General features: G+C 49.0%; 7 protein-coding genes across 8 annotated transcripts; 4 read left to right on the forward strand and 3 right to left on the reverse strand.

The window, feature by feature from the left end:
- The first annotated feature begins 60 nt into the window (after positions 1-60).
- FOIG_12875 (uncharacterized protein) lies at positions 61-1786 on the forward strand. Its single transcript, XM_031213831.1, has 2 exons — positions 61-370; positions 422-1786. Exons 1-2 carry the CDS (start codon positions 160-162, stop codon positions 742-744), a joined length of 534 nt encoding a protein of 177 aa, XP_031056405.1. The 5' UTR covers positions 61-159; the 3' UTR covers positions 745-1786.
- On the reverse strand, positions 735-2123 carry FOIG_12876 (GPN-loop GTPase). The gene is made up of 3 exons (XM_031213832.1): positions 1849-2123; positions 1470-1795; positions 735-1423 (listed from the first exon to the last, which is right to left on the reverse strand). The coding sequence occupies exons 1-3, from the start codon at positions 1910-1912 to the stop codon at positions 755-757; spliced, it is 1059 nt and encodes a 352-aa protein (XP_031056406.1). The 5' UTR covers positions 1913-2123; the 3' UTR covers positions 735-754.
- A 161-nt stretch (positions 2124-2284) lies between these two features.
- Positions 2285-7431, forward strand: FOIG_12877 (lysophospholipase NTE1). Of its 2 annotated transcripts, XM_031213833.1 has the most exons (3): positions 2285-2717; positions 2768-5685; positions 5867-7431. In XM_031213833.1, the coding sequence occupies exons 1-3, from the start codon at positions 2431-2433 to the stop codon at positions 7225-7227; spliced, it is 4566 nt and encodes a 1521-aa protein (XP_031056407.1). In that variant the 5' UTR covers positions 2285-2430; the 3' UTR covers positions 7228-7431. The 2 variants fall into 2 exon arrangements, with proteins under 2 accessions (XP_031056407.1, XP_031056408.1); XM_031213834.1 differs by having other exon boundaries at positions 2768-7431.
- Positions 7432-7630: 199 nt separating this feature from the next.
- FOIG_12878 (uncharacterized protein) lies at positions 7631-8653 on the forward strand. The gene has a single exon (XM_031213835.1). The coding sequence runs from the start codon at positions 7965-7967 to the stop codon at positions 8292-8294; it is 330 nt and encodes a 109-aa protein (XP_031056409.1). The 5' UTR covers positions 7631-7964; the 3' UTR covers positions 8295-8653.
- Positions 8654-8673: 20 nt separating this feature from the next.
- On the reverse strand, positions 8674-10343 carry FOIG_12879 (uncharacterized protein; the record flags this gene model as incomplete). Its single annotated transcript, XM_031213836.1, has 2 exons — positions 8674-10142; positions 10295-10343. 2 exons carry the CDS (start codon positions 10341-10343, stop codon positions 8674-8676), a joined length of 1518 nt encoding a protein of 505 aa, XP_031056410.1.
- Positions 10344-12189: 1846 nt separating this feature from the next.
- On the reverse strand, positions 12190-14491 carry FOIG_12880 (uncharacterized protein). Its single transcript, XM_031213837.1, has one exon. It carries the CDS (start codon positions 14101-14103, stop codon positions 12637-12639), a length of 1467 nt encoding a protein of 488 aa, XP_031056411.1. The 5' UTR covers positions 14104-14491; the 3' UTR covers positions 12190-12636.
- Positions 14492-15516: 1025 nt separating this feature from the next.
- On the forward strand, positions 15517-18839 carry FOIG_12881 (uncharacterized protein). The gene has a single exon (XM_031213838.1). The coding sequence runs from the start codon at positions 16654-16656 to the stop codon at positions 17146-17148; it is 495 nt and encodes a 164-aa protein (XP_031056412.1). The 5' UTR covers positions 15517-16653; the 3' UTR covers positions 17149-18839.
- Positions 18840-19137: the final 298 nt, after the last annotated feature.

The following is a 19137-nucleotide window of genomic DNA, read 5'->3' on the forward strand; positions in this document are numbered from 1 at the left end:
CCGCTGGACCGCCCCGGTCTTGGTGGGGCAGACCCCGAAGCCGCTAAACTTCCACGGAGATGCAAGTCGACTTCTTCAGTCACAAGCCTTTGTTCAACTTCTTTTATTCGCCAACATCTACAACATCATCACTCGATCTTTCACCGCCGCTTCCTCAAAATGGTGCGCATAAAGGAAAGGTATCTCCTTGTCAACATTGTTTACCTGCCAGACCCTGCAAAGGCTGCAAAATCAGATTTGCCAGACTTTGTTCTTAATCACCAACCAACCATCGAAAAGCTCACTCCTGGTGCACTTATCAGGGGTATCAGAGCTGAAGTCGCGTCACTTTATGGCGACTGTGGATCTGGAGCTTTAATGAGCTGCTCAGGTGAGTATTGGATGGTAAAATTGAACCGCTTCGCATTCCTGACATGTCTAGTAAAATACTTGTCCCTAGCAACCTCAACTTTCATCCTACGATGTTCAAGGGCTCACTATCAAATGCTCTGGTCAACATTGACCTTTATGGATCACGTTCCTGTCAAAGACGGAAGGCCGTGTATCTTTCGCGTCGTACGCGTCAGTGGGACAATTCGCAAAGCTGAGGAAGAAGCTATTCGTCAGGCCAAGAGACTCATCCTTGCTGCAAAGGAAGATACGGACTCCCAGTCTTCTCTGGGCATTTCACTGCGTCATCAGGACGAAATGGTTCTGGACGTCAACGACGCGTCGAGTGATGAAGAAATGGATGATGCGGATTGATGAACGGGTATCATTTCTTTCTAACTACCTTGATCCCACTGTCCTTTGGAACTGTCATATCTCCAAAGTCGGGGTCCATTCCGCCTGCTGGAGCAAATGGTTCACTTTGATCCAACTCCATGGCTTGTTCTTCTTGGATGCGAGCCTGCTCCTCCTCCGCCTCACGCTCCATTTGGTCATATTCAACCTTTTGATCAATCCAGCGCTCCTGGATATCCTGCACCTCTAGCATAGACGACTCACTCCTCATGGCGACCGCCCACACCGTGTCATTGGCACCTTCAGCACCGCCAAAGACGTATCCACCGGCACGATCAATGACACGAAGAATGTGCATCATGCTTTTCTTATTTTCGACGGCCAGGACCTCGTAACGCACCAGGCCGTAGCTCTCGATCAGATTTGCGATAGCCTCGTTGAGCTTGCCAAACTTTTCGCTCCTCAAAGCGGGCGATTCTGATTCGAGATGGGGCGTTAAATATGTCAAGTCGTCTACGTCTGTGTAATAGTCGAGGTTGAACGGGAGCTCGTCATACTCGGAGACTTTGTCGATCTTTGAGAGGATGTTTATATGCGGCATGTCCATCTGGATCATGGCTCGGAGGGAAAGGAGGACGTTCGATACGTATAGCGAGGGTTGCGTTAGGCAGAAAGAATCCGAAAGGTGGACGCAGACAAGCTATGAACGGTCAGTCACTACGTTTCCATAGAGGGAAGTTACCAACCCTATATCCAATCTTCTGGAGTTTGTAGAAGATATTCCGTAGGGAGTTGTGGTGTGTGTATAGTTCCACCTGTCCCGGGCAGTCGAAAAGAACGTAGTCTTCACTGAATTCTTTCAGTCCCTCTTCCAACCACTCAAAGTTATGTTCCAATTCTTCAAGGGCATATAAAATGCCGCCATTAGGTCCCAGCTTGTCATCTTTCATAATTTCTTCGAGTTTAACTAGGTTGCGAATATCGAGTGCCGCAGGGTAGTTTGTATGGTCATTGGCAGGATCGAGATTTACGACTGAACAGGCTCGCCCGATGGCGCCCAGGAACTGGTGCACTATATTGGTCAGTATACAGATACAGGGAGATTCAGTATTTTGCGAAACTTACTGCCATCGCAGTAGGTACTCTTTCCAGAGCCTGGGCTGCCGACGACGAGTTGCGCAAAGGGCATCTGAGAGGCTATCGTAGGGTGCCGAGCTCAAGAGTGCATGATCATGTGAGATGTAGCTGTGGGATGTGGCAGCTTGGCACGAGACAAAACAGGCTTTTACCGTCTGTTTCCTGCACCAAATAAATCGACCTGCGGATCGCGATCGCTATATCGAGAAGAAGAATAAATAACTTAGTGATGGCTTATCCAAGCAGATGCACAAGGTGACGGCACCAACGGGTAGCCCCTCCACTACCTGCCCACGCGGAACAAATTCAGCGGCTCACCCACCGTCTCTCAGTGGGGTGGATCCTTGATCGGCCAATCCTCGGCACCTGAGCTCCCCTGTAGCTCCGCACCCGATCACAAGCTAAAAGCTTGCACGCGCAGAAGCAGCCACGCTCTTTTTTCCTTTCCCATGTTCATAAAACCTCTACCTCCAATTTTCTCCCTTGCTCCAAAACTCTCCCTCCGCTTCCACGCGGCTCTTTTTTCTACAGGATGCTACGGTATGATGCGCAGCAGCCTCATAACCAGCCATGGCATCTGATCCATCAAATGCCGCCCAAATGGCCGGCGACGTCGCTGAGACTGTCGCCTATGCCCTCAGCAGCTCCTCTCCCTCTATCGTGAGCACCATGCCTGCTGTCACCGCCCATGAGCCTTACACATGGTTTGGCCTCTTTGGGTGGCTGATATGGTTTCTTCTTCACATCACTTCCACAATTCTATATTGGGTCATTCGAATTGCGACTATCAATGTCCCTTCCTTTCTATTCCACTTGTTCTCTACAAGCTGGACTGTCACCATGAACGCTACTACACTGTATGTTGGCCAATAATCTCTTTCGCTTCGTAACGCTAACATTCCTATAGGATGTTTATCATGGCAGCGGTCGTGTCGGCCGTCAGTTGGGTTGTCAGGTATCGCATTCTGAACATGTACTCCCGTCTGCCACCAGAGCCACAGCGCAAAGAGCCAGACATCGATCTCTTTCCAGACACTCACGAAGGTGGTACTAAGTCTGGGTTGGCAAACTACCTAGATGAGTTCTTGAGTGCTATCAAGATCTTCGGTTACCTGGAACGGCCCGTCTTCCATGAGTTGACTCGAAGCATGCAAACGAGGAAGCTCATTGCTGGCGAGACCATCAACCTCGAAGAAGAAAAAGGCTTCTGTATCGTCGTCGATGGTTTGGTAGAGATCTTTGTTAAATCAAACCGGAGCCCGCGCGCAGCAGCAGCCTCTCGGGGACGTCTTGACCTGGACTCGTCAGATGAGGACGATATCGCTCCTGGTCAACAGACATACCAGCTTCTGACAGAAGTTCGGAATGGTGCACCTATGTCATCCTTGTTCTCCATCATGTCTTTGTTTACAGAGGATGTTAGGCTACGGCCTAACGATGATCAGGAGGACTCTTCTTTGCATCCTGCCAAAAGCAGCGGCCTTAGACACCCGACCTTCGAGAAGCCTCATCTTCGACGTGTTCCTTCGGATGTCAACATGTCCATGCCGGGCACACCTCAGTCCCGGAATGATATGGAGGCGGATGAGAATAAACCCGAAGGTCTTGGTGTTTCTGGCTTGGAAACTGATCAGGCTGCGATTCCTGCCATGTCACTGGATGGCGATACACCTCCACCTACTAGGCCGCCCTTGCCAACAAGGGCAACATCTGGCTCGGCTCACCCAGACATCATCGCTCGTGCTACGGTTGATACAACAATTGCCATTATCCCAGCAAGTGCATTTAGAAGGCTCATCAAGATCTACCCAAAGGCAACCGCACACATTGTCCATGTTATTCTCTCAAGATTCCAAAGAGTCACGCTTGCGCAAGCATTCAACTATCTCGGCTTGACTAGCGAAGTACTGCAGACAGAGAAAAGTATGATCAAGTATACGGTTTGCCAGCTCCCCAATATTCTGCGGGGTGATGCTCTAGAACGCCTCAAGGAGAAGTTCAAGCGTGAGAGGGAACGTACAGACGAAGATGATGACACGAAGGGTATTGCACTGCACAACTCGGCCTCAACTCATCGGCGAAGGTCAAGTACAACTCTTCGGAAAGAGGCTATGCTGCAATCAATGACCAAACTGCGGACGACTTCGGTTGTCACAAGCACCATTGCACCACCTCGCGAAAGAACTTCTCCCCATACTCCGAGCCCTGGAGATCTACTGTCTAATATTCAGTTAGCTCGAGGGACTTCGCGTATCTCACCGGCGGATCAACGATCCGTGTCCGGGGCCTCGATGAGACACCAGGGCGCGAATCCAAAGGATGATAGATTTTTCAATGATCCCTTTGATTCAAGGAGGCTTGGTCGCATGACGATGGATCCACGAGAAACTGTGGATGAAGACAATCTCTTCCGTGCTTCTATTTTGGAGTGTATGTTTAAATCACTTGGGCTTGATGCCAATGGGAGTGCGTCCCGCGAGCCCGAGTCCATGGAAGGCTCTCCCAGATTGGTGTCGTTCGACCATCGACGATCAAAGTTTTACAGCCAAAACAACGCATTCGGTTTCATGCCTCCTTACGATGGCTCTGTTGACGGCGAGACTGAGTCGGTGACTTCTGGAGGAACCGCTTTGCATGCTCCTGTGAGCGCTCAGGGCCTTGCGAGCGACATGAAGGATGAGGTTGAGATCGTCTTCTTCCCCAAAGGCTCTGTTCTTGTAGAGCAAGGAGAACGAAACCCTGGTTTGTACTATGTCGTCGATGGATTCTTGGACATTGGTACGACTGGTGAGGCAGATGCTCACAACATCTTACAATCTAATGGATTTGGTTCATCTCAGCCAGCTCCTTCATCCCCAGATCCTTCTGAAATGGGTTCTTTCCCCAATCTGGCTCGCACCGAAGCTGCAAGAGATCAGGCTGAGACGCAGCAATCAACATCGAAGAAGTCTCGTCGCAGCATTGCCTTGGTCAAACCTGGTGGACTTGCTGGTTACATCGGAAGTGTGTCTTCATACCGGTCTTTCATCGATGTTGTTGCAAAGACGGATGTCTATGTAGGCTTCTTGCCTCGCGCTTCGCTGGAGCGGATCGTTGACCGCTATCCGATCGTTCTTCTCACTATGGCCAAGAGGCTGACCAACATCTTGCCCCGCCTGATTTTACATATTGACTTTGCTCTGGAATGGGTTCAAGTCAACGCAGGGCAGGTGCTATTTCACGAAGGTGATGAGAGTGAGGCGATTTATATCGTCCTCAACGGTCGCCTTCGTTTGGTTCAGGAACGAAAGGGCGGCAGTGGTGGCGTAACGGCTCTGGCCGAATTCGGACAAGGTGACAGTGTCGGTGAGCTGGAGGTGCTTACAGAAACTGCTCGTCCAGGGACTCTGCACGCTATTCGAGATACGGAGTTGGTGAAATTCCCCCGAACACTCTTCAACAGCTTGGCACAGGAGCACCCGAATATCACCATCAAGATTTCAAAGATCATTGCATCACGGATGAGGGCAATCGTTGATGAGACCTCCAAGTTCTCGTACAAGGATGCCAGCACCAACCCAAAAACTTTGATGCGCAAGTCCAATATGAATCTACGAACTGTAGCGATTTTGCCTGTTACCGCAGGTGTACCTGTTGTCGAGTTTGGAAACCGCCTCATGAATGCCCTGGCGCAAGTCGGCCCAGCTAATGGGGCCACATCCCTCAACCAGGCTGCCATTCTTAACCATCTTGGCAAGCATGCTTTCAACAAGATGGGAAAGCTCAGGCTTTCTCAATATCTTGCCGATCTGGAAGAGAAGTACGGCCTGGTTGTCTATGTTGCAGGTAAGCAATAACTTGCGTTCTTTCTTTAGCCATTCCTTTTATGATGATAATATCACACATAGACTCCAGAGGCAAAGCCGATGTTGGTTCTATTAACTCTAATTTTTTCCTGACTTATTCCCGTTACAACATGCTTTCTGGACTTTCAGACGGGAGCCTCGAGCTAACATATTGGCTCTAGATACGAACGTCAACTCGCCGTGGACACAGACTTGTATCACGCAAGCTGACAGCATCCTTTTGGTTGGTCTTGCCGAAGGATCACCAGCTATTGGCGAATACGAACGCTTTATGCTTGGCATGAAATCTACCGCCAGAAAAGTTTTGGTTTTACTTCATGCTGAGCGTTATTCACGGCCTGGGCTGACTCGAGCTTGGCTGCAAAACCGTATGTGGATCAATGGTGGCCACTGCCATATTCAAATGGCTTTCAGAACAAACGAGATGCCAGTCCATGCCCCCAAGAAACTTGGCCAAGCACTCAAAGAACGTGTTCAGGTCTTACAGGCCGAAATCCAAAAATACACGTCTCGCAAGGTGCACCACACGCCATACTACTCACCCGATTCTCCTTATAAGGGCGATTTTCATCGCCTGGCACGACGACTATGTGGCAAATCCATTGGACTTGTTCTTGGCGGAGGCGGTGCTCGAGGCATCACTCAAATTGGCATCATCCGAGCCATGGAAGAAGCCGGAATTCCTATTGATCTCGTTGGAGGAACTTCGATCGGTGCTTTTGTTGGCGCTCTGTACGCCAGGCATGCTGATGTTGTGCCTATGTTTGGATTTGCCAAGAAATTTGCTGGGCGAATGGCCAGTCTATGGCGGTTTGCTCTTGATCTGACGTATCCCTCTGCATCTTACACCACAGGACACGAGTTCAACCGTGGTATCTTCAAGGCTTTAGGCGATACGCAGATGGAAGATTTCTGGCTCGAATACTACTGCAACACAACCAATATCAGTAAGAGTCGAGCGGAATTCCACACCAGTGGGTACGCGTGGAGATACATCAGAGCGTCCATGTCCCTTGCGGGGTTACTCCCACCTCTGTGCGATGAGGGCAGTATGCTACTGGATGGCGGCTACATTGACAATTTGACCGTGTCGCACATGAAGGGTCTCGGAGTTGACATAATTTTTGCCATTGATGTAGGTGCTTTGGACGATGACACGCCGCAAACGTATGGTGATTCACTTTCTGGTGCATGGGCTTTTGTGAACCGATGGAATCCATTTTCGTCACACCCGAACCCGCCAACTCTTGCGGAGATTCAAGGACGACTGGCATACGTGTCGAGTGTTGATGCTTTGGAACGTGCAAAAACGATGGCTGGATGCATTTACATGCGTCCACCAATCGATGACTATGGAACTCTTGACTTCCACAAATTCGATGAATTGTACCAACTGGGATACAAGTATGGGCAGGAGTTTTTTAACAAGATGAAAGAGCAAGGAGTCTTGCCTTTAGTAGAAGAGACGGAGGCCAAGAAGGCCTTGAGACGTACAATGGCACCAAGACGAGCGAGCATCTAACGTATCATGTTCACTTGGACTTGATGAGCGTTTACAATATTTAGCATTCTGTTAGAGTAGAGGCGTCTATTCTTAGACTACGGAGCTCGATCTAGACAATTATTAATGCTAAAATAGAATCATCTGATGGGGCCTTGGTACTGCAGCATTACGTGAAGATGCATTCTCCCGATGAAAAATTGCTTTGTGAGCGTTGAGAGTGAGGAGAAATGACGATATTAGTGACATCATTTCGGGTCAGGTCCTTCAATTGGGCCCTGGCACGTCAAGATGCCAACCCCAAAAGGCACGTCACCCCCAACTATGATCCTTGTCCAAGTTAATAAGCTTGACTTGAGAATTAAGCAATGACATTCAATCCTTAATGCTTAAGTGGCCCCGGAGATGCAAGCCGGCAGTAGTGGCGGAGGAGGTCTCTAACGGTTGGGTAAGGGTCTTTAATTCCATAGGGGCTTGAACTTTATAACCGTGCAATCTGCGCTTTTTCGTATATCTGAAGTTTGCGTGGATAGCATACTGATATTATACAAACGCAATACGGCACACCACAGCAACTCCCTTGATAGGCACTCGGGAGAGACACATACGACATATGTCTGGAACTTACTCCTGGAGCATCTTACGTCGACCATTTGAATAGGGCTCAAGTTCTACCTCATCCTTGATTTTATCATCAAGCAAACCACCACAGTACCATAGAACACTCAAGTACCACACCGCATTTAATTACCACAACCATGGGAAGAAGAGACACATACTCAGAGCCTCCCCGGAGCCATCGCCAATCCCGTCGCCAACCTCCACCCCGCCGCGGCCCTCCTGTTAAACAGAGCGAATCCGGCTTCGATTGGACACCGGGTATCGTTCTCGCCCTCCTTGGCGCCTTTACATGGCTCAGCCACGACTTTGATAACTACAAGAAGAAACACGAGCACTGCGATGATCGAAGAGGAAGTCGAAGTCGCGATAGTGAGAGGGGAAGGCGGAGGTATCGATCGAGTAGTCGGTATCCAGACGACGACTATGATGACTATGATTATCGAGGTGAACGGGGCTATAGTCGGTGAAGGAGGGCGAATAGTTATGATAATGAGTACACGATTATGAATTGGGGGATCCGAGGAGATGAGCATGGGAGGCATAAAGGTTGCATTTAGATGTCATTGTAACATTCTTAAAACGGCTACCTCAAGCTCAAGAGTCATAACAAAAGTCGTTTCTCTTTCCTGGGGTGTCACTCTGGTGTTATGGCTAAATCATGATATGAACCACTAGGGGTCTCGTTCTGAGGGTCTTTGGTCTAGTATCGAGGGCTTCAACAAACTTATCTTGATTGTTATCAGAATATTCTTAAATTTGGAAGAATTTCTTGACTGTCGTTGCATATCCAGCACCGACACATAACTTGATGGTATTTCTCGTTCTTAATTATTTAAAAACATTCAGTTATAAATTACATTCTAACCACTTATGCCCTTTAGCAATCTCAGTCTCGGCCGTCTGCACCAAGACGTCAAACATTCTCTGGACGTGTTGTTCCTCCACCTTTGTTACACTCGTGCATACACGAATAGCAAACTTGTCATTTACAACGGTGGCAGTGAGGTAGAACTCTCCCGCAGCGTTGATGACCTCATACACTGCCTCAGTGCGGTCGTTAATCTGTTGCTCTGACTCGCCATTGATACGGATTGTAATTAGACCGAACCGAGCTGGCGTGAAAACAGAGAAGATGTCCCGACGAGAGTCTATCTTGTCTTCGAGACTCTCCGCCAGGTCGACACCATTGCGGATATGCTTCTGAAGGCCACTGATACCATAACTTCGCATGACGAACCAGAGTTTCAAGGAACGAAACCGCCGCCCTAGAGGAATCTGCCAGTCGCGATATTCAGTGACTAACTCGTCGTCGCTGAATTGATTTCGCAGATAAGGAGGCTTGATGCTCAGAGCCTGGACAAGCCAAGATCGATGACGGACCCAGACGGCTGTACAGTCGAATGTGGTAAGAAACCACTTGTGAGGGCTGAAGCTAATGGAATGGAATGACGAAAAGGCTTTGGCCAAGTGTTGATATTCTTCTAGAACAAGTGCTGCACCAGCATACGCGGCGTCGATGTGAACCCAGATGTCCCGTGACGTGTCGAAGGTTGGCTTGAGAGCTTGGGCAATACCCTCGAAATCATCCACAGCGCAGACATCGGTGGTGCCAAGAGTGGCAGTGAGGAAGAATGGTTCAAGACCACGGGCTCGAAGATTCTCAATAGTAGCAGCGAGGGCCTCGCCTCGGAGAGAGAAGCCATCAGCCTCGGATACTGGGATGGTAGCAAAGCGAACACCAAGAACTTGAGCGACCTTTTTAGTGCTCGAGTGTGTGCCTGAGCTTCCAAGGGCCACCAGTCTGCTTCGAAGATTCCAAAGTGCTTCCTCCTTCTCTTCACTGCCAGGAGGGAGATGGGCTGTCACAGAAGCGAGATACCTATCTCTCGCAGCAGCCATGTTGACAATAAGACTCTCACTGATACTCCCATGAATCACACCGCCACCATGTGTAGACCCCCCACTGAGGAAGCACTCAGGCAAGCCCAATGCCTGGGCCAGCCAGTCCATAACTATAGTCTCGAGCTCCGTAACAGCAGGACTGCAGATCCAGTTGAAGTGTGCCCCGTTGAAGGCATTGGAATATATCTCTGCCAGAGCGGCTGGATAGCTGCTCGCACATGGGAAGAATGCCATGAAGCGAGGACTACTCCAGTGAGTAATGCCTGGGAGGATCTTGGACTCGATGTCTTGGTGGATGGCGGACCACGGTTCTGGGTCTGTTGGCGGAGAGGAGGGTAGCAGAGGGCGTAGGTACCCGGGTTTAACATTCGAGACAACGCGGTAATCGGCGACATTTTCGGTGTAGTCGGTCACTGGAAGCTTCAGCACGAGTTCGTCAATTCAAGGTGGCAGTACTAATAGGAAGGCTTTGTTCGGGCAAGGTCAAGAAGGGGACGTTCAATTGGGATTCATTGTGACTCAAGAGGAGTCATGATGGTATTATGATTATGATACAAGGACTTACTCTCGTCAATTGCCGCCTTGGCAGCCTCACGGAATTCCTGAGCTTCCATGATGAGATATATATATCGAAGGGAATGAATACAGGAGAAGATGGGTAGTGAAGAAGTTGAAGCGAATGAGACTGGATATCTGGTTTCTTCTTCAACAGCAAACGACCTTCGTACTTATATCCATTCATCTTACTTGACTTAAAGAAGACTATAGACCCTCTCTACAACCTCAATTATCGTATCTCGCCATGAAAAGTGAAGCCCCTGCGCCGAGGCTTCCTTGCTCTTCTTACTAGCCTTAGTATTGTCCATATTTCCGGAACATCATGATATCCCAGGTTTGGCATTGTTCCACTCATACAGTTCCGTTGACTAGAACCTAATTGTTGATTAGTTGATGTTGATCTTCGAATTCTGTTCTACAAGGCTGAAGTTCTTGTCCTTTAGAGAGCAAACATGGCTCGGAACTAGGTCTTGGTCTTAGTATTGTTCATATGGCTAACGCCCTGAATTTGACGTGACAGGAGGGGCCAATGCACGCTATGCTTGTGCGATCGGCGGCGGGATCTATCTTAATTTCTTTCCAGAACATTGGGGTTCAATTCGATGTTCCTGATGACATTTCAGTTGGAGATCTTACTCAATTGAAAGCAATCCTGGGGCAAGATACTGTTAATCCTACAACATCTATTTGAAGAATGATTATCAACAGACTTATCGAGAAACTCTTGTTCCTCTCAACTGAAGTTTAATTCCCAGCACAACGGTCTTGGCTTGGCAACGCCACCAAACTGCTGAACAATATCAAGCCTCCAAGCAGTGACCATGCTTACAGTACACTCAACTTCAAGCTTGCACTCAACGCAAATATCATACATCACAATCAGGGCGGCAAAGTCCATAAGCCATGGCTGCAAACCGCATAAGCCCCAAATCACGTTTCTTGGACGTCTTTGTCCACCTAAACTTGTCGCGCGCATTGTCCTTTCGACACCGCTTCTGATGCTGAAGCTTATATGGTCGGCAGTACTACACTGGTTTCTGGAACAATATCCTCGCTCTTCGCGCTGAAACCTGTAGCGGCGTTGTTTGCTCTTTAGAGACGAGGTGCAATTGGGTGACCAGGCGCTTGTAGGTATGTCAGGATCCAAGCCATGTATGGCACGTCTTTGTTGCGATTCGAGTGATCTACTAGGATGCAATGGCCAGCTGTCAGCCAAAAAGAAGGGAAATTGTCTTCCTTGCAAAGCATAGGGATACAATTTGTGTCTGTACAGATATTCTCCCAATAGCAAAGTCATTTGTTGAGCCACGGATCAAGCAATCTATTTTTCTTCGCTTGTCTTGTCCTCACCAAGGATCTTGGTGGTGCAGGTTCAAGCATTATATCAGAAGCGAAATATGTGTGCAAACATTTCTCACTAGCCAATCTCGAAATCTATCATTTATCAATAAAAAACCGACATTGACCAAGGCTCACGGACTCGGGAACCAAGACAGATGGCCATCTCTGTCTCCATCCCAACTTTCCCACCAAATCTCAATCAAGCTGCACGCTCTTCAAGCAACCCCAAATCCGCCAATGAACAGGCTCCGCTCCATCCCGTATGCAGGATCCCGCCTGTCCCACAGTCTCAGCCAATCAAGTTCGAGCGCATGTCTGTATACTGCAAAGTGGAAGATCATGAGATTGCTACGGCAATAACATGGGAAAGCAAAACTTTCTCGGATGTAACGCGATAATGATTCCACAGCTGTTGGTGGTACGTGTGTACTACGGTTTCGGCCGAGCTCATTCACGTGGCTCATTGTCCGACGGCATTTCCGAAATGTTCCTTTTTGAGGCCCCTTTGGATGAGTCGACTGTGGTCTTGTCTGACATTATTAATACGTAAGAAAATGCAGTTGTTTGTACACCCAGAGAAATACGTGCAGAACAGCAGATCACATCAAAAAAAACAAGAAATGTTGTAAGATTATCATATTCTTCTATAACAAAAAAGATCATGTGGTGGTTCCACGTCTCTCTAACATAGTAAAACTCGCTTCGGGATGCGGTGTCCGATTCCCATTTTATGCAATCCCAATAATGCATCCCCTGTATAATGCTTGTTTGTATATGCAACGTCCTCTAAACTCCAAAAGATGCCAAAAGCCATTCTTGACAGAAAATCGAATCGTTTTTGAAAAATCTCGAAAAACTCCTCGCTGAGTAATGCAATAAACAAACGTCATAAAAGTTTCCCATTCTCCTCCTTCTTTTTTTGGAAACGTGGTATCATAAGAACTTTTGGAACAGATCCTCCTCCATTAATATCCATTAAGTTGTTTTGGCTGTAAAAGTTGTTACCATCTAGGCAACTGCCACTTGGGCTCGCATTCGCATGTCTTCGTAGCCAGGAAGCACGCTGTTGCCCTGGAATCGAGCATCGGGAACCTGCATGAGGCGGGGCTGCAGGTGAAGGTCGACATCGGCTTCTTCGGCCTCGGCGATGGCAGCGTCGAAAGAAGGAAGTTCATCATCGTCGATGTGGTCGTATGTGTTCTCAACAGCCACCTGAATGGGGATGTTGAGGTTGATGTTGGTGTTCATGGGACCAACAGATAGGGTAAGGTGGAGGATATAAGCGCGGGCGCTGAGGCACGAGTAGAAAGTAGGGAGGAAGAGCTTGCTGTTGGAAGTGGGCAGGTTGAAAGGAATATCGAGAGTGGCGTAGCGGCGGACGTTGTACTTGCTGGCCTTTTTGTTGCGCTGGGCATCATCAGACTCGGATGTCTCTCCCTCGTTCCAGAAAGCACTGTCGTAGCCAGAATCCCGTCGAGAACCCGGAGCTTCGTCCTCCCAAGTGAGCTGGGTGTCAGGTCGCATGGGGACGGGTGTAGTGGTGGAGTAAGTGAGCGAGGGGGTGCTCTGGTGCTTGATGCGAGAACCCAAGTTAGGGAGCTGCGTCATGGGAGCGCTGCTGAAGAAGGTGGTTGCGTGGAGCTTAGCGCTAACGGAGTTGACCTTGGGAGGTGTAACATCCTTGGAGGTAGAGCTGAACTCGAAGTTGACCTTCAAGTTGGTACCGCTGGCGTTGAGGAAGTTTCCGGAGAGCATGATGGCACTGGGCTGAGAAGCCGTAGTGGTGAGCTCACCCTGCTTGGCAGAGAAGAGGTTCTTGCGGATAGGCTTTGTCTTGGAGAGGCAGTAGCGCTCATCCTTGGAGCAGATATCAAGAGGGGCATCCTCGGGCATGGCAGGGAGAACCTTGACCATGTGGAAGCTATCAAGGGGCAAAGTTCGACCCTCCTCCTCACCGTTCTTGGTAGCCACGGCACGAATGCCATACTCGATGTGAGCCATGTCAGGAGACTGATCGTTGCGCTCCCAGAATCCCATGGTAGGGGGGAGCTGGAGGTGGTGATCCCTGATACCCTCATGCTCCACGGGGTGGTTGCATGCGCTGAGGGTAAGCTGGTGGGGAACAACAAAGTGGAAGGGGATTGTATATGTGCGGCCAGCCTCGAAGACACGATTGCTGGGGAAGTCTGCCGGGCTGAGGGGCATGCGGAGCTTCATGAAAGGACGAGAAGCGTAGTTGGCGCTGGAATATTGGCTGACAAAGTCAACACGAGTGTAGGCAGTGCCAGTGAAGAAGATGTCAAAGCCATCATAAGCAACATCGCGCTGGGTACTGATGATGACGTTTCCCGTGACCTTGGAGCCAGAAGTATACGACTTTGAGCTCCAGTGCTGGTCGAGCTTGATGTCGATGCCGGATTTGGCAGGACGGGGTCTAGTAGACCGAGGTCCGTTGTCCGATGCAGCGTTGGACATTGTGATGATTGCAAAAGAGCAGAACGATGCTGATATGAGATTTGACGATATGATGGGAGGGCAAGGCCAGAGTCATATATATAGTATTCTATATAAAAACAGAAATGCGGCGGTACCGTACCCATTACTTTAGTTCGTGCTCGAGCTTGCCCTGTCTAGGATGCTGAGGTGCTTACAGGGGGAGGGGCGTTGATTGCCAGGGGTGTGCGCGCTGTAGGTTTGGTGGGACCCAGGGAGCGCGTGCTCTTGTTGCTGGGTCTCGCGAGTCTGCAATAGTTGCTAGATCGTGGCCGAGACTTGGGAGGGTAATTTGGTGATGAGAAGGACAGCTCGTTTGCTACGTTGTGATTATTATACATTTCCTGGGGTGCAAATGGTGACGACGACGTGCTTTGATATCACTCTCTCGACATAAGGCGTAGGCCTTATCAATCGTTCTGATATGACGCCTGGGCTGACATATCGACAACCACCAAAGTTTGAAAGCCGGAAGGAATGTGAGTTGGATGGCAGCCAAAAGCACATCATCAGCCACTATTTTAGCCATAGAGGCGATCTGGGAAAGGTTGGAGAAAAGTCTTTTCTGCTTCTAAAATAAATCAGCTTTAGAGGGGTGATGAGTTGGAGAAGCCATCAACAAGGGCTTCAGATTTGGAGTAAGTCAAGATGGGAGCACGGATTGTTGATTATAGGCAAGCCAGCAGAGTTTACATCTTGAATATCCAACATCTACGTACGATATTGCTTGACTGCAGTCTTTGCTACGATGTTTCCCTTTCCAGATCCGACCTCCTCGGAAGTCTCAGCATTGCTGCTCTTCACGAAACACACCCAGAGCGTGTTTGAAGAGCTGAATCAAACAGCAGACCCTCTCTTCTTACCTCAAAGATATCCACGATGAGCTCCATCGCGGTACCGGTACCTTAACTGAGTCTCTCACTTACACGGGCGACTCGCTCTGAAGAAAAAAAAAATAGAAGTGGGGGTATGAGAAAAAGGCTTCTGAGCTTTGTGAGCCATTCGACCGGGGTTCGACAAATCGTGCATGACTAGCGCCGATGGTGGAGCTGTGGTTACAGGCTCTTCAGTGCCGAAGGGGTCCTTGTTTGCCTTGTCTTGCTCATTCCCGACTTCTCCAACAGATCCCGTTCCTGACTGTGCGTTTGCAGCTGGGCCGGGTGCGACTGTGACCATCTCCAACAGCCCAGCTCAGAGGCTAATAATAAAACATCCGATAGTCGGCTTCGGGTCTTGAGCTGCTTGATTAACTTTGGGTTAAGGTAGGACGCTACAGTTCTTGGCGCGGATGGGAATCCGTTAATCACCAAATTACCACATCAAATGTTCAACTCATTTTAAACTGTCTCTTGTAGTTCAGCATCTCATTAGAGATCCCTTCGAAGTAAGCATTGGGAACGTCGTTCGGGATGCTCCGAGAAAAGAGTCATCATGGTGGCCAGAGAGAGAGTTAATCGGAGATTCACGGCCGGCATCATCGGGTTAGGAGAGTTAAACATTGCATAATAATAGCAAAGCATAGCACGATGCATAAGTAGCCATGATTGACAGGCTGCAAGGCACCTCCAGCCAGCCATCCATCCTTCTTTCCACTTGTTCCATGCTTTCCATGCACTCATTGCATGGTTCTAGCAATTTCTGGTGTGAGCCGGCCCGTCTTCCAAGAGCCTCACCTTCACCCTCGCCCAGCTCCTCACACCATCACAGCTCAAGCCATCTCCAGGCCGGAGCTACTATTCCTTTCACCCTACAAAAATGGGAACAGAGTGCAGATATCGAGATCTGGGACGTCACTTGCGCGGCCCAAATTCCTGATGCCTTGGATTAGGCTCTCGATGATGACGGTGAACACTCACAAACTGGGGAAGAAACTGGAGTTGCATGACTTCATAATTCCCCACGTTTTCGCCTTTGCAATTGTGATGCGCCAAAAATTTCACTGAGGGTGAAATATGAACCTCTACGGGTTGGTGTTAACCGAAAAAACAAAGGTGTATCTGGATGGAAATTTACGAGAAACCTGATACACCTCATCCTCTCTCCATATCCCATCGCACCTCTCCGGACAACCGGCCGATGGTCTTTTTTTTTCTCTCTCTCATGCCGTAAACCGGCGGTCAGAAAATGAGAGCTTGCTTCAGCTGCCGCCTTTCCGTTCCTAATACAGGACAGGCTACACCACGGAAACGTAGGCGAACATCGTGAGATGTTCTAGAGTCTAAAGCCCAAGAGGGGGAGAGTCGCATACTGCAATTCCCATTACATGAGGAATTCCTGTTTCGACCTGGCGCATCAGGGTCAATAAGGCCTGGCGATGGCAAATGCTGGGGTCAAAGTCTTAACCTAACCGTTTCGACGTCTGTGCCCGGTTCTCGAACCTGGAGTTTCGGACTAGCTCGCCCGCGATTCCTAACTTTTGACTCCATTCACTACTGAGTCTGACTCTGTCTTCGTCGACACGCAGATGTCGTTAGCCCTTTTCTCCTCAGTGCTATCCCTGTCAGGACGAGACAGGCAGTATAAGCTTTGGAGATGGGGGCACTTCGCCTGGGGATAGCTAGTGAAGCCCCCCACGAGTCGACGTTGGCGGCAGGACCCCGAGTACCACGATTCGAATGGTTGCGTGGCAGCGTCTCGTTTCGCATCGTGGGCTTCATTTTCATTTCCCTTCCCCTCAAGGCGTTATGTGTTATTGTTACTCACTGTTTTCACCACTCCGTTACACCCCCCAGTCTTGACCCTCCCTCCCTCCCTTATCCCTCTCTCCTTCGCTGGCGGCTAGCTTTTTTCCCTTTTTTCTCCAATTGCCCCTCCCACCATCAGTTGAGACCGTCCAGGCCATCACGATGCCGCACGATGCCGCCGCCAATGGCCGATATTCGACGGGCATCCCGCACCGCAACAGCAAACAACGTGTTCTTATTTAGGAAGCATGGCTGGATGGAAATTCTCGTTTCGCCATGCCAGGGTCCGATATCGTCAGATGTCCCCAACTCACGAGTATCAATTAGGAAATCTCACAACTAGACGTGCATCTCTACTCTGGGGAACATTCCCCGTCCCACTTTGTTCTTTTACGCAACAGAATCCTGCCACCACAATCACAGTCGTAGTAGATATGGGCTCTTGAGCTACCGGCAGAAGATCACGAACAAAGCATTCAAGCCCAGATGCGGGGAGAAGCAAATTTCGAGATAACACGGGGAAGCTCAGGCCGCTCTGCAGAAGTGGAACAGCCCATCCTCATGCAGAGTTTTGAAGCTACTGTAGCTAACAGAAACTGGAGATGGTGCTAGTCTCCGAAACGATCTTCTCACCGTCTCCGAGCCGGCTTCGTGTCAGTTGGTTGGCTAATGGCCCTTGCATGCCTTCTCCTTTCGGCCAGGCACAAACTGTCTTGTTGATCTGAAGGTGTTGATCGTCGTTGAAACGCCAAAACACCAAGATTCAACTTCACGATAGTTGAACCAACCTCAAAGTCTGTTCCCATAGCTATTGCCATACACCATTTCAGTGTTCTCAGCCCTCATTTCAACGTTCTTCTTTCACCTGCCTACCCTTTTCGCCCCCATCTTGGAGTCGGTGAGTCAAACCTTGACTCGACTCACACCTCTCTCCCCTTTTTTTCTTCATTCCCCTCCAACCTCTTCATCTTGAATATCCACCTTTCACTCAACCGGTCTCAATTCCGATATTGACACTTTACTTCCCTCTTCACAATAGCTACACCTAGCGACATTGCACTTAAGCTCAGCAGACCTAAAAAATTCTCTTCTTCCTTTGACCCACCGGTAAACCCACCTGGACTTGTGTTAATTAGGAAGCCAAGAGCCAACTCATTCAGCACAGATCACTCTCGGTATGAGTGGCTTCACCTTGATCGCGATCCACTCTCCACGTTTCTATCGCGACATGACATTGCCGCGCTCAGGGCAAGAGATTGTGAGCCACTCGTGGAGGCACACGCAAGCTCAGACGTAGATGGTTTCTTGCCCTGCATCATACCGAGGAAGCACCTTACACTCCACTGCCACTGCTCCATATGGTGATATTATATGCCAAATAGTTTCTTTTCCATTCTCCATCTCTGACTCTTACGCTCATTCCGCCAACCCGTAAACCCCCTAATCTTTCCACTTTCCGGATACCGGAAACACATTCACCAACAGGATCCAGGTCGTGCGCACTAATGAGGCTCTAACTCATTCCATCTGGTGATGCATCGCTCACCCGCGGTCCACCCACTATGGATATAGCCGCCGTGCATGAAGATGCCCTAGCCCTGGGCTTTTTGCTCGACAAGTACCGTTTTAGGGGTCCAAGGACCATCCCGGGGCTTGTGCTCTGCTTTATCATTGGCTTGTGAAGGACCTGATGGTGGATGTCCGGTTGCCGAGCAAAAGGCTTATTTCGTTGATCTGATAACATTGATCAGCGGTGGTGCTTAGTGAAATTGCGGCTCAGTTATCGATGTTGATTAGTGATTATTATCAGTGATAGATTGAGAGCTTGTGGGGTTGTCTTTGACTCCGTCCGCTTGTTTGATGAGGTTCTCACCAGTTCATGTTTGAGTGGCGACACATGATGAAAAAAAAAAAGAAACAATAATTCCTTCAATATTTACCCACTTACTGCATCAAAGGGATACTATGAGGATATTCTGTAATCAGAATAACTATTCGCGATGATCACTGTCAACTCTTTTACAAATTTCTTCATTAGCAATGATTCCGAGGCGGGCAAAGAGCTCTTACTACCCTAAACAATAACATTCACTCAAGCCTATTCGGAACATCAATCATAAACACTCCTGTGATGAGATCTATTGCTAGATAAGTTACACTTACTAATACAGAGTCGTCGTTACACATATAATTGTCACTGACATGTAGATAAAAGTTTGATTCGTCGACATTTTTGGGTAGAAATGAAGTAGTGACACATGCTAGAATATGGTGACGAAGCGAACCGGACAGCATTATTGCGCACCAAGATGTCATGTAATACAACATGAGA

Source organism: Fusarium odoratissimum (assembly GCF_000260195.1).
Source record: "Fusarium odoratissimum NRRL 54006 unplaced genomic scaffold supercont1.29, whole genome shotgun sequence".
Lineage (NCBI taxonomy): Eukaryota > Fungi > Ascomycota > Sordariomycetes > Hypocreales > Nectriaceae > Fusarium > Fusarium odoratissimum.